Below are 15251 nucleotides of genomic sequence, written 5' to 3'. Positions count from 1 at the left end.
ATTGAGACACAGATGTAGAGAACAAACGTATGGACACCAAGGGTGGAAAGCAGCGGGTGGGTGGGGGTGGGTGATGAATTGGGCGATTGGGTTTGACATGTATACATTGATATGTATAAAATTGATGACTAATAAGAACCTACTGTATAAAAAAGTAAATAAAATTGAAAAATTAAAAAATAAATAAAATAAAATAGTGAAATTAAACGTAATAATAACAATAACATGGTAATGATAATAATATTGCAATAATAACATATTTGTAGAGCATAGAAGTTTACAAAAACTTTTAATCTTAGTCTACCCTGACATTTTTATTTTTAACTTATTTCTTCCTTCTAGCTCTTCCCCATCACCTGTTCAAGTCTGTCTCTTTTGCTACCATTTTATCTTTACTTCCCTTCTCAGCATGTCTCTTGAAAGAGTAATTTAGTCTGCTTTCATTTGTTTTCATCTCCCACTCTCCTCACTTCATTTTGTATCACTCCACTGTTCTTTCCCTTGGCATTCTTAGCTTCTGAGTGTAGCTGACATTTAGCTGTTTGAAATAGAAGAAGTAATGAAACTTCTCCATTAAAAAGGATTCATTTGTTCTGATTCTAAAATCAATGCACTCATTCCTTCATCAAACATACATTGATGTTCTGTGATGTAGGTATTGTTCTGTGTGTTGGAGCAGTGACTAATAGAGAGGATCTTAGACTTCCCTGGTGGTCCAGTGGCTAAGATTCCATGCTTCCAATGCAGGGGGCACAGGTTCGATCCCTGGGTGGGGAAGTTCTGCATGGTGTGGCAAAAAAAAAAAAAAAAAAAAAAAAAAAGAGAGGATCTTCCCTCAGAGAAATAACATTTTAATGGGAGAAAAAAGAAAGTAAATACCTGAAATATATAAATAAGTGAATAAGATAATTTCAGATTATAATAAATGAAGAAAATATAGATGGTTCCCAATTTACAATGGTTTAACTTACCATAGTGGGAAAGTTATATACATTCGGTAGAACCTATACTTTGAATTTTTATCTTTAACCAGGCTAGCAGTATATGGTACAATACTTGCTCCTGATATCGGGCAACATGGGCGAACTGCAGCTTCCTTCAGCCACATGATCCCAAGGGGTAAACAACTTCTGCACTTAGAACCATTCTGCTCCCATACAACCATTCTGTTTTTCATTTTCAGTACAGTATTCAATAAATTAATGAGATATTCAACACTTCATTATAAAATAGGCTTTATGTTAGATGTTTTTGCCCAACTGTAGGCTAATGTAAGCGTTCTGAGCATGTTTAAGGTAGACTAGGCTGAGCTATGATGTTTTGTAGGTTAGGTGTATCAAAGCATTTTCAACTTACAATGGGTTTATCTGGATGTAACCCCATTGTAAGTTGAGGAAGATCTGCACTACAGAATATTGGGAGCAAGAGAGACTGGGGTGGGTGTCTCTGGACTCTGAAGGGCAAGATGCTCAGGAGGTGCTCTCTGTGGAGGTGGTCATGAACTGAAATTGACCGTGCAAAGACTAGAGGGAGAGCCTTCAAGGCAGAACTAACCTTTAATGTGAGGTCTAGAACAAGCTTGGCACAGGGGCATTGGTTTGCACCCTTGGAGCTTCCAGGGTGAAATCTGAAACCGGCTCCAGTATGTGGAGGGCAAGGAGAGACCCAAGAAAGAGAGACCACTCCAGATTGCTAGGTGGCACATTTAACAAGCAAGAGAACTTACAAGCTTGTCTTGGGTGCTAGAAGATGAGTAGATCTCCACACCTGCGCAGCAAATCTTAAGAGGCTTTTCTGGGATTCAGTCACGTTTTCAGTCCAGATGGTCTCAGCAACACATTACTCTCTCAAGGCTACATCCTTGGAACAGCTCCCACTGTGGGCACGGTGGGCAGAATGTACATTCCAAGGACAGGGGAGGGAGTGAGGAGCCTCAGACTGCCTGGGTACAGCTTGAGGGTCAACCGGTGGTCATGTCCTCTGACAGAGGGACAGAGGGAAGGCCAGTGTGGCTGAAGTGTAGGGAAGGAGGGGAACAGGGCTGTGAGGTGAGGTCAGAGAGGTTGAGGGGGGAGATCATGAACTTTCTCTCCAATGAGAAATTTAGATTTTTTATCTCATTTTAATAGGTAGGTAAATTCTGAGGTTTTCAGCAAGGAGTAGGGTGCAGTATTATCCGATTTACATTCTTTAAGTCTCATTCTTGTCCCTATCAGGAGAGAAGGAACTTGACTTATCAGTTGGAGCATGCTACCTCAGGGTTAAATTCCTGTACTAGATTTGGCAATTAAAGTTCATGTTATTGTAATTAGTTAATACTAGGTGGGTATGAGTGTTAGATCAATGTAGAGAAACGTCCTAAAAAGACTTTTGTTATGTATTGCCACAGAAGTGCCTTAAGCTCTAGGTGAGGCCAGGTGGTTGGATTCTGGGCCACAGCTTTTATCTCCTTTGTATATAAGCCTTTCTCACCTTTTTTCCCCTTCCATCTTCTCTTCTTTAGATCAGTTAAACTTACCTTCTTTTTTTACAGGGAAGTGATTTTTCTAGCAGCATAACAGTTCTTCAGCTCTTGTTTATTTATAATTAAGTGCACTTTTAACGTCAGTGGGGAGGCAAAGGGTTTTAACACCATTCAGACATCTACATCTCAGTGAATATAACTGAAACATGTAATACAGAAGAGAAGAGCAGAAGAAAGTCTGGAGATTTAATTGTCAGTCCTCTGCTTTGATAACTTTTCACTTCAACATCCTTCACTGCCAAGGTTACCATTTCTCAATTAGCCTGTTTCCCTTGTCTTGCCAGCTGCTGCTGCTTGGGGAGCAATTTCAAGGTTTCATCCTCTCTGAATTTATCCTTCAGCTTCCAGTTTCTTCTTCCCTCAGCTTTTGCTGTCATAAAATTCACTTAAATTTTGCTTTTTTTTTTTTTAACAGATAAATGTGACAATTCTGAAAGTGCCTTCGGCCCTTGACTGTGGTGGAAGTTTTTAAACTGATACCTGGTGTTTAGCACATTGAATGAGAAGTGAATGCCCCCTCCTTCTGTGCTCTTGTACAAAGCCCAGAAAAAGTGTATCATTCAGCTTTTTTTCTTTTGGGTTTTCTTCTTTGGTGATGCCCCTTTGTCCAAAATCCTTCATTGCTCTATTATACTTCAGTTTGCTCAAACTTGGTTGTTATTTATTTTATTTATTTATTTATTTATTTTGCAGTACGTGGGCCTCTCACTGTTGTGGCCTCTCCCGTTGCGGAGCACAGGCTCCGGAAGCACAGGCTCAGCGGCCACGGCTCACAGGCCCAGCCGCTCCGCGGCATGTGGGATCCTCCCGGACCGGGGCACGAACCCATGTCCCCTGCATCGGCAGGCGGACTCTCAACCACTGCGCCACCAGGAAAGCCCAACTTGGTTGTTATTTAAAACTCAGTTAGAATAAATCACATTACAGACTGGATTTCTCCCTTCTCTTTTTCTTCTTGTCCACTGTGCTCTTTCTTTTCTGCCTCCCTCCTACCCCTTTCCCACTTTCTTCTTCCTGTGTGTCCCTTCCTAGTTTTATCCTAAAATAGTGACACATACTTGCTTCCTGCTCATGTTGGCAAGTACACAATATATTTGGCTCTACTACATGACATGACCGGCATTCAGCAAATACTCATTTGCTAGTTATTGGGCTGAAACTTGGACCAGGCCCTAGGTATTTCCAAATGTGTGGCGCACAGTCCCTATCTTTAGGAATCTTATATGACAGTGAAAGATGGAGATAAGTAAATAGAAAATTATATTACATGTGGCAAGTGCCTAGTATGTAAAAGCAGGGCACTTAACGAGGTCTTGTCCAAATCCTATATGAGGAATTCTAAACTGCACCCTGACCAATGAATAGAAGTTAGCATTTTGAAGAGTGGATGGGGTGAGGGGGTGGGTGGCTAATATGTGTCAGGTGACAAGGAGGTGAGATTTAGCTGGAAGCCCTGGAAGAAATTTTGTAGAGTTAAAATATTGACTATGAGTGTATGTGGAGAGAGAGATGGAGACGAATGGAGTAAAATAAGATTGGAGACGTAAGGAGAAAGTTTTTTTTGTTTTTTTCCCTGATACCTTTGTGTTTTTTTTGCGGTACACGGGCCTCTCTCTGTTGTGGCCTCTCCCGCTGTGGAGCACAGGCTCTGGACGCACAGGCTCAGTGGCCATGGCTCATGGGCCCAGCCACTCCGCGGCATGTGGGATCTTCCTGGACTGGGGCACGAACCCGTGGCCCCTGCATCGGCAGGCGGACTCTCAACCACTGCGCCACCAGGGAAGCCCCCAAAACAAGTTTTGTATAACCCTGCTAAGAATTATGGACTTCTTTTTTTTTTTTTTCAAAATAGGAGGGAATCATGTGAAGGTTATAATCATATGAAGGGTGTCTCATGATCATAGTTACATGTTTGACTACAGCATAGAGAATGCATTACACTCAGTCAACAGTATTTATCAGGCACTTACTAAGTACTACATACGGCAAATAGAGTCATGGAAAAAGCAGACACAGACCCTGCCTTCAATTCCAGATGATGGCAATATTGGCAGCAGGAAGTCCAGTTAGGAAGCTGTGTGTTGCCCATGAGAAACTTTGGTGGTCTGAATTGCAGTATTGCAGTAGGTATGGAAATAAGTGTGTAAGATGAACAGATATTCAGGAAATAGTATTGACAGAACATGGTAATTGACTGGACTGGCGTGGGGGGTGGTATGAAAGGGAAGACAGGGGTCTTTACAGACTTCCAAATGTTGACCTGCATTCTCCTTCCTTTTTTAGTTTGACAGCCTGGAGACTTTGTGGTGTTTCTGTTTCCATATGTCTAGTTACCATTTTGACCAGCTGTCAGTTCTGTCATCCCATTTGGTGGGTGGACAATGGTATGGAAAATACAATGGGTCATTGACCTTGTAGCAGAGGCCGTTTGCTATGGGAAACCTATTATCAAGAATTATGCTAAGCAGCTCTTCTTGTCAGATGAATTTTGCTAAACTGTTCACTCTGTTATAGGATATGCAGTCCAATACGGTCACAGGGTTTGGATGTAGAAGAGGAGGCAGGATGGCTGAAAAAATGTGAGAAAAGTAGGAGCTCATAACAAAGCTATTAGTAAGAGTGCCCCCTCCACAAAACAAACACAAAGGCAATAGAATGGAAGATTTTAAATGGGCATTTGGTTTTACTGAGAGCGAATACTAAAATAGATTATTTCTTTAAGACACTTCCTGAGGACATAAGTATCCTGTATTACACTGTGAAGGAAGGTTTCTGGAAAATGCTGCACACTCAGATATGCCTCTGGTTAAAGAAAAGAAAAAATCTGGTTAAGTTTGTTGAACCCAGAATTTTGCAAATCTATTTGCCTGCTTTGTTTTTCACTAATACGGTATTAATGTTCTGTGAAAGTGATGCCTCACAGAACACACAGATTAGGAAAATGCTGGTCTAACCAAGTAATGACCATAGTAATGGTTAATACTTATTGAGCATTTATGATCTTCTATGCATAGTGTTAAATTCTTTCATGAAGTATCTCATTTAGTTTTCATACAAACAACACTATGAGGTAGATATTATTATTCTCATTTTTCTTTTTTTTGGTTGCAGAATTTACTTTTTTCTAAATTCTTTTTTTTAAAACATCTTTATTGGGGTATAATTGCTTTACAATGTTGTGTTAGTTTCTGCTTTATAACAAAGTGAATCAGCTATACATATACATATATACCCATATCTCCTCCTCCTTGTGTCTCCCTCCCACCCTCCCTATCCCACCCCTCTAGGTGGTCACAAAGCACCGAGATGATCTCCCTGTGCTATGTGGCTGCTCCCCACTAGCTATCTATTTTACATTTTGTAGTATATATAAATCCATGCCACTGTTTCACTTTGTCCAGCTTACCCTTCTCCCTCCCCGTGTCCTCAAGTCCATTCTCTATGTCTATATCTTTATTCCTGCCCTGCCCCTAGGTTCTTCAGAAACATTTTTTTTTAGATACCATACGTATGTGTTAGCATACAGTATTTGTTTTTCTCTTTCTGACTTACTTCACTCTGTATGACAGACTCTAGGTCCATCCACCTCACTAAAATAATTCAATTTCGTTTCTTTTCATGGCTGAGTAATATTCCATTGTATATATGTGCCACATCTTCTTTATCCATTCATCTGTCGATGGACACTTAGGTTGCTTCCATGTCCTGGCTATTCTAAATAGAGCTGCAATGAACATTGTGGTACATAACTCTTGTTGAATTATGGTTTTCTCAGGGTATGTGCCCAGTAGTGGGTGCTCGGTCATATGGAAGTTCTATTTTTAGTTTTTTAAGGAACCTCCATACTGTTCTCCATAGTGGCTGTATCAATTTACATTCCAACCAACAGGGCAGGAGGGTTCCCTTTTCTCCACACCCTCTCCAGCATTTATTGTTTGTAGATTTTTTGACGATGGCCATTCTGACTGTTGTGAGGTGATACCTCATTGTAGTTTTGATTTGCATTTCTCTAATGATTAATGATGTTGAGCATCCTTTCATGTGTTTGTTGGCAGTCTGTATATCTTCTTTGGAGAAATATCTTCTTATATCTTCTTCTTGGATCGATCCCTTTATCGATCCCTTCTTTGTCTCTTGTAATAGTCTTTAAAGTCTATTTTGTCTGCTATGAGAATTGCTACTCTAGCTTTCTTGTGATTTCCATTTGTATGGAATCGCTTTTTCCACCCCCTCACTTTCAGTCTGTATGTGTCCCTAGGTCTGAAGTGGGTCTCTTGTAGACAGCATATATATGGGTCTTGTTTCTGTGTCCATCCAGCTAGTCTATGTCTTCTGGTTAGAGCATTTAATCCATTTATATTTAAGGTAATTATCAATATGTTTGTTCCTATTACCATTTTCTCAATTGTTGTGGGTTTCTTTTTGTAGGTCTTTTCCTACTCTTATGTTTCCTGCCTAGAGAAGTTCCTTTAGCATTTGTTGTAAAGCTGTTTGGTGGTGCTGAATTCTCTAAGCATTTTCTTGTTTTGTAAAGGTTTTGATTTCCTCGTCAAATCTGAATGAGATCCTTGCTGGGCAGAGTAATCCTGGTTGTAGTTTTTGCCCTTTCATCACTTTAAATATGTTCTGCCACTCCCTTCTGGCTTGCAGAGTTTCTGCTGAAAGATCAGCTGTTAACCTTATGGGGACTCCCTTGTATGTTATTTGTTGCTTTTCCCTTGCTGCTTTTAATATTTCTTCCTTGTATATAATTTTTAACAGTTTGATTAATATGTCTTCACGTGTTTCTCCTTGGATTTATCCTCTATGGAATTCTCTGAGCTTCCTAGACTTGATTGGCTATTTCCTTTCCCATATTAGGGAAATTTTCAACTATAATCTCTTCAAATATTTTCTCAGTCCCTTTCTTTTTCTCTTCTTCTTCTGGGACCCCTATAATTCGAATGTTGGTGCGTTTAATGTTGTCCCAGAGGTCTCTGAGACAGTTGTCAATTCTTCTCATTCTTTTTTCTTTTTTCTGGTCTGAGGTAGTTATTTCCACTATTTTATATTCCAGCTCACTTATCCATTCTTCTGCCTCTGTTATTCTGCTATTGATTCCTTCTAGAGAATTTTAAATTTCATTCATTGTGTTATTCATCATTGTTTGTTTGTTCCTTAGTTCTTCTGGGTCATTGTTAAACGTTTCTTGTATTTTCTCCATTTTATTTCCAAGATTTTGTATCATGTTTACTGTCTTTACTCTGAATTTTGTTTCAGGTAGGCTGCCTGTTTCCTCTTCATTTTTTGGTCTAGTGGGTTTTTACTGTGCTCCTTCGTCTGCTGTGTGTTTCTCTGTCTTGTCATTTTGCCTAACTTACTGTGTTTGGGGTCTCATTTTCACAGGCTGCAGGTTCATATTTCCTGTTGTTTTTGGTGTCTGCCTGTGGTGGGTAAGGTTTGTTCAGTGGGTTGTGTAGGCTTCTTGATGGAGGGGACTAGTGCCTGTGATCTGTTGGATGAGGCTGGATCTTGTCTTTCTGGTGGGCAGGACCATGTCCAGTGGTGTGTTTTGTGGTGTCTGTGTCCTTATTATGATTTTAGGCAGCCTCTCTGCTAATGGGTGGGGTTGTGGTCCTGCCTTGCTAGTTGTTTGGTGTAGGGTGTCCAGCACTGTGGCTGCTGGTTTTGAGTGGAACTGGGTCTTACCATTGAGATGGAGATCTCTGGGAGATCTTTTACCATTTCATATTATGTGGAGCTGGGTGGTCTCTGGTGGACCAGTGTCCTGCACTCAGCTCTGGCACCTCAGAAGCACATGCCTGACACCCACTTGGGCTCACCAAGACCCTGTCAGCCACACGGCTCAGAAGAAAAAGGAGGAAAAAAGAAAGAAAGAAAGAAAGAAAAAAATAAAATAAAATAAATTTATTAAAATAAAAAATAAAAATTATTAAAAATTATAAAGTAAAAAAAAAAAGAAATAAAGAAAGAAGAGAGCAACCAAACCAAAATACAAATCCACCAATGATAAGAAGAGCTAAAAAACTATACTAAAAAAACCCAAAAAACAACAGATAGACAGAACCCTAGTACAAATGGTAAAAGCAAAGCTCTACAGACAAAATCACACAAAGTCCACCGCCTCAATTTTGGGATGATTCATTGTCTATTCAGGTATTCCAGAGATGCAGGGTACATCACATTGATTGTGGAGATTTATTCTCTTGCTGCAGTGGCTGCTGGGAGAGGTTTCCCTTTCTCTTCTTTGTTCTCACAGGTTCTGGGGTTCAGCTTTGGATTTGACCCTTCCTCTGCGTGTAGGTCGCCTTAGGGCATCTGTTGTTTGCTCAGACAGAATGGGGTTAAAGTAGCAGCTGATTAGGGGCCTCTGGCTCACTTAAGCCGGAGGGAGTGAGGGTATGGAATGTGGGGCAAGCCTGCAGTGGCAGAGCCCGGCATGACGTTGCAACAGCCTTAGGTGCCCCGTGTGTTCTCCTGGGGAAGCAGTCCCTGGATCACGGGACCCTGGCAGTGGCGGGCTGCACAGGCTCCCGGGAGCAGAGGTGTGGATAGTGACCTGTGCTTGCACACAGGCTTCTTGGTGGCTGTAGCAGCAGCCTTAGCATTTCATGCCCGTCTCTGGTGTCCGCACTGATAGGCGCAGCTCATGTCCATCTCTGGATCTCGTTTAGGCAGTGCTCTGAATCCCCACTGCTCGCGCACCCCCAAAACAATGGTCTCTTGCCTCTTAGGCAGTTCCAGACTTTGTCCCAGACTCCCTGCTTGCTAGCTGTGGCATAGTAGCCCCCTTCAGGCTGTGTTCACGCAGCCAACCCCAGTCCTCTCCCTGGGATCTGACCTCCAAAGCTGGAGCCTCAGCTCCCAGCCCCCACCCATCCCAACACGTGAGCAGACAAGCCTGTCAGGCTGGTGAATGCTGGTCGGCACTGATCATCTTGTGGGAATCTCTCTGCTTTGCCCTCTACACCCCTGCACCCCTCCGAAGCTTCCGCCCTCCGCCACCAGCAGTCTCCACCCGCGAAGGGGCTTCCTAGTGTGTGGAAACTTTTCCTTCTTCACACCTCCCTCCCAGAGGGGCAGGTCCTGTCCCTATTCTTTTGTCTCTGTTTTTTCTTTTGCCCTACCCAGGTACGTGGGGAGTTTCTTTCCTTTTGGGAAGTCTGAGGTCTTCTGCCAGCCTTCAGTAGGTGTTCTGTAGGAGTTACTCCACATGTAGATGTATTTCTGATGTATTTGTGAGGAGGAAGGTGATATCCACATCTTACTCCTCTGCCATCTTGAAGGTCTTCCCTTCTCATTTTAAATACAATAAAAATACTCTTAGTTAAGTAATTTATCCAAAGTCATATAGAAAGTAGGCAGGAAGCCAGATTTTAAACCAAGCAATCTAATCTGAAAGATCAAACACCCACTCCTTTGTACATTTTCTAGACATGTCACAAGACCAAGCTCCATGGAGGACTTGCAGCTATTGGGGCCACTGAAATTCCCTCCAGTCATCTCCCTCCACAGGCCTCTCATACACTCAAGGAACAAAACATCCAACTGAATGAACACTTTCCAATCTCATACTTTTTGAGCCCTTTTACATGCCAGCCATTGGGCCTGGCTTTTCACACACATATCCCATATTAGAGAAGAAGAAACTGAGGCAAGAGATCCAGAAATTTGCATAAGATGACACAATTAAAAACCAGGAGGGCCTGGACTCAAATCCAAACAATCTGACTCGGGGGTAAGTCTGTGTTCTTAGTCATACTGCGCTGTCTCCTCAACATCTGAATCAGCTTGCACAACTTCCCCAGGCCAAGAAGTGTTCATGTATACCCATATTAAATATAAGTAATATATCAATTAATTTTTTCATCCACTTATCAGTGTGAATGACTTCTCTTCAAAATTATACAGCCATCATTGCCACCATTGAGTCATACTTTTGGAGACAGAATATTTTGGCAGTGAAGGTGTAAGGAAAAAGATAACTTAGAGAACTCAAGAGGAAGAGTAGTCAAGCTAGGTCAGGAAGTGACCTCACAAACTTGCAGTAGAATGAAGGCAAGAATGTAGGTCAAACAAGATTAGAGTTCAAAATAGGATCCGAACCTGAGAAGGCACAGGGTGATGGATGTATATTTTATCTGCCTCATAAATAAATGCAGATGGATTATATCTTATATAGTTCACTTACCCCTTAGCACTATAGTAGTTAATATAAAGATTTTAGATTTAGATTATTTGAGGTTTGACTTTTTACTCTATCATTAAACATGACCTCAGCAAATTTCCAAATTTCATCATCTACAAATGGGGTTAGACATACCAACATCCCCAATTTGTCCTGAAAAACAATTGAAATAATATAGTCTTAGGTGCTACAGAAAGTAGTTGCTAAATTTTTCCTATGGGTAGCTATTATTTTATTATAACTTTGCTTTGCTTTCCTGAGTTTTGTAGTCTCAGCTTGAAAATGTTAACCAGATATTTTTCATTTTGCTTTTCCATTTTTCTTCTACTTCTCATAAAGTACAGCATGGTAGATTCCAGTAATATTAAAACATCTGTGTATCTCTAGTAGTAGTGTTGTACAGTAAGGTGACTTTTTAAAAACACATTAGGAATAATGAATTTGAAGTGACTTTATTCTGTGCAGGAATTCATCACACACATTTTATCTAAACTGTTTACCCTGACCATTTGGCCTGGCCTTGAAGAAGGTTTTGTTTTGTTTGTTTTTCTTAAAGTAGAATAAGTCACTTATTTAAAGATTATTCAAACAACTGTGTCTTGGATTTTTTGAATAAGTTGAATCTATATTTATATGGAAAGAAAAATGGTGATGTTTCCCAGTTGATTTAGGCTGTTGTTAAGTGAAATAAGATTGACTGAGGTAGGACCTCTCTTACCTCTTGCATTGTTTCAAGGTACTTTATTTGGAAAACTTTAATTTTTTTTCTGTTCATAGTTTATATACAGTGAATAGCATTTTAATATAAGAAATGCAAATTTAGGTGTTAAGGTGTCATGGGAAGCTTTAAATATAGCACAGTTATAATGGAAAAGCAATGGTTTCACATACTTAGGATTTTTATTATTATTTTTTTATTTGCAGGATGAGTAAGAGATACTTACAGAAAGCAACAAAAGGAAAACTGCTAATAATAATATTTATTGTAACCTTGTGGGGGAAAGTTGTGTCCAGTGCAAACCATCATAAAGGTAAGCTGTTCTGTTTTCTTCCTCAGCTCTCTGAGGAAGGGGACTCCCTTTAACACAAACTATTGTGTTCTGCTTTTACTGGTCAGTTAATTTTACTAAATGTGGGTCCACCCATGGCAATTCTCTTTAAGTAAAAATGCAGAGAGAGTTATTCTTAATATGGCTTTGAATGGTAATGAATGATTATTTAAATGTTTCCAGGATTACTGACACTTCTGCAAATAATGTTCAAAAGTATGGAATCGTGACTCTGTTTTCTTCTTAACATTTCCATTTTTAAGATAATAATGTTAAAATGTTGAATTGACATGTAATAAAGATGAGTTTCAAATTGCAATCATCCTATAATGAAACTATCTTTAATAATATGTATCTTAATAATACGTATACATGTAAATTTCCTTTCCGTGCTTTTTGTAGATCATATTTCTTCATGCCAGAGTACATCTTTGGCCACTCTTTTGATTTTACCCCAGTATGATATTGAGAAGGCTCAATTCTGCCATAGAACAGGGTGACGATATTTGTTTTATATATGTGTGTTAAGCTTGACAGCTCAAAATTATGCCCTTTCTGTTCTCTTTTCTGAGCATAAGACTCAGTATAGTGAATACTTTTTCCAAATGAATTAAAATTCCATTTAATTTTATTTTAGTCTATTTCTGGACTGTCTCTACCATAATCAAGTATTCATAACCTGAAAAGTCAATTTAGATTTTTCTGTGAAATATGATTTTACAATTCTTTTCTCTTTCCTCTGTAAAGTCCACAGACTACCAACTTAGTTTCTTATTTTATTTTTGATTGAAGAGAAAATTAAGACTGCCTTGAATTTTGTAACACTTAAAATAGTTAAACATGTGCATTTAATTAGCATTACACTGAACAAGTACACCAGGGAATGGAAAGATGTGGTGTGAGGGAGGGATGCTTATAAGACAAAATCTTTTCCCCCTGTGTTTAAAACCAAAAAGAGTCGTCTTTCAAAATATGAATTTTATAAAGAGGTCCTTCATATTTCACAATCCTGTTTTTGCCCCCACAGTGTGTGAGTGTGTGTGTGTGTGTATGCATTTCTTCTTTTCTTTAGTACAGCACTTGGATCCACAGATAAAACTTTAAATTCTCTTTAATAAGGGTTACTGGTATAAAATTAAGAAGTTGTTAAGGAAGATGTTATTCACGTGCCTCCAAATTGGCTACAGTGAAACAAACGGAAGGACAAAGCAGCCTTAAATACTTACCTTTTAAAAAGGGGGCAAACCGGGCTTCCCTGGTGGCGCAGTGGTTGAGAGTCCGCCTGCCGATGCAGGGGACATGGGTTCGTGCCCCGGTCTGGGAAGATCCCACATGCCGCGGAGCGGCTGGGCCCATGAGCCATGGCCGCTGAGCCTGCGCGTCCGGAGCCTGTGCTCCGCAACGGAAGAGGCCACAGCAGTGAGAGGCCCGCGTACCGCTAAATAGATAGATAAATAGATAGATACATAGATAAATTGATAGATAGATAAATAGATAAATAAATGAATGAATGAATGAATGGCAAACCGCTGGGGCCAGGCCCCATGCCTTGGGCTTAACAGGAGAAGACACATCATCCATACATGGTCACCCCAGTGCACTTTCCCAGCCTATAAAAGTAGAATTGAGAGCTTTGGGGGAGATTCATAGTAATTGTGGGTGTCATCCCAGCAAAGCAAGGGTTCATGATAAGGATGCTTTCTCATCTCCAAAGCCAAGTGATGGGGTCTCTAAGAGAATCATTCATAAGGACTGCTCCACAGTGAATATTGCATACAATTTTTAAAGCTGTTTTTAAGAATTTTTAACTTGTGTTATGTTCTATGCTAACTCCAAAACTAAGATCTTTTCTTACTTTTTGCCAAAAATATATTTCTTGAACATAAGAGATTATACCTTGACTCAGAAAACTCACTCAAAGTGCCAAACTCAAAGTTCTAAAACATTATAGAAGATAAACTTTTGTGTTGTTTTGCTGATCCATTTCCACCCTACCAAGAATATTTTGGAGGAAGAATTTAGGAAAGATTTCTCTGCCTCTCCTCTTTCCCTCCTTCCCCTTTTCCTTTCTTTCTTCCCTTTACATTTTCCATGCAAAATGCCCCCTTTGTTTAAACTGTTTTACATTTAATAAGTGTAATGTACATATATGTTTTAGGACATATTCATAAAATGAACACAAGTGTGCTCACCCCCCAGTTGAGACATGTAACATTTCTAATTCTCTTGAACCTGATTGTGTCTGCCACTTTAATTTCATTACTTTGCCTCCTTACCCAAGATAATCACTATTCTAAATTTTGTGATTATAATTCCCTTGCTTTTATTTATAATTTCACCATGTGTTTATACATATCCAAATGGCATGCTGCTTAATTCTGTTGTTATTGAATTTACATAATAGTATTATACTGTGTTTTTCTGTAATTTGCTACTTTGCCCAACAATATATTTGTGACATTCATTATACTTGATGGTAACTATAGTTAATACTAATTTTTTTTTTACTGTTGCCCCATATTTTGTTGTATGAAGTCACCACAATTTATGTATTTATTCTCTTGTACATGAACAGTTGGTGTTCTATTTTCTTGTCATTATGAACTATGCTTCTATGAATAGTCTACTTCTTTCCTTGTGCACATGTGCCAGGGTTTCTCAAGAGCACATTCCAAGGAGCAAAATTCTGGGTCACAGGGCATTGCATATCTTCAGTCTTACCAGATTATGTGAAATGCTTTTTTCCAAAGTGGTAGTACTAAGAAAGTTATTCAAGTTATTTCTTCTTACTGATGTATAGTAGATTTACAATATTATATTAATTTCAGGTATACAACATAGTAATTCAAAATTTGTGTAGATTATATTCCATTCAGAGATTTTATAAAATATTGGCTATATTCCCTGTGCTGTACAATATACCCTTGTAGCTTATTTTATACATAATAGTTTGTACCTCTTAATCCTCTATCCCTATGCTTCTCCTCCCTCCTTTCCTCTCCCCACTGTTAATCACTAGTTTGTTCTCTATATCTGTGACTGTTTCTGTTTTGTTATATTCATTTGTTTATTTTAATAACATACAGTATTTGTCTTTGTCTGACTTATTTCACTAAGCACAATACCCTCCAGGTCCATCCATGTTGTTGCAAATGGCAAAATTTCATTCTTTTTTATGGCTGAGTAGTATTCCTGTGTGTGTGTGTGTGTGTGTGTGGGTGTGTGTAAGTGTACTACATCTTCTTTATCCATTCATCTTTTGATGGACATTTAGGTTGCTTCCGTAGCTTGGCTATTATAAATAAGACTCCTTTGAGCACTGAGCGTACGAAAATTTCAAATTAGAGTTTGCATGTGGATTTTTTTTTAAATTGAAGTATAGTTGATTTACAATGTTGTGTTAGTTTCAACTGTACAGCACAGTGATTCAGTTATATACATATATGTCTGTGTGTGTGTGTGTGTATACAAATTCTTTTCTCAGATTCTT

General features: G+C 39.4%; 1 protein-coding gene across 3 annotated transcripts in view; it reads left to right on the top strand.

Annotated features, from left to right (window-relative positions):
- TAFA2 (TAFA chemokine like family member 2) overlaps window positions 1-15251 on the top strand; it is a gene marked incomplete at its 3' end in the record, with an annotated part of 533232 nt that overhangs the window by 364941 nt on the left and 153040 nt on the right. For all 3 annotated transcript variants that reach the window (XM_082634567.1, XM_082634566.1, XM_082634565.1), the window contains exon 2: window positions 11637-11743. In XM_082634567.1, coding sequence (XP_082490693.1) covers window positions 11638-11743 — 106 coding nt within the window. In that variant the 5' untranslated portion in view covers window position 11637. The remainder of the gene's footprint in view (window positions 1-11636; window positions 11744-15251) is intronic.

This window comes from Mesoplodon mirus (genome assembly GCF_964341445.2).
Source record: "Mesoplodon mirus genome assembly, chromosome: 11".
Taxonomy (NCBI): Eukaryota; Metazoa; Chordata; class Mammalia; order Artiodactyla; family Ziphiidae; genus Mesoplodon; species Mesoplodon mirus.
The sequence above is the reverse complement of the archived record's forward strand: the minus strand, read 5'-3'. Positions and strand labels throughout refer to the sequence as shown.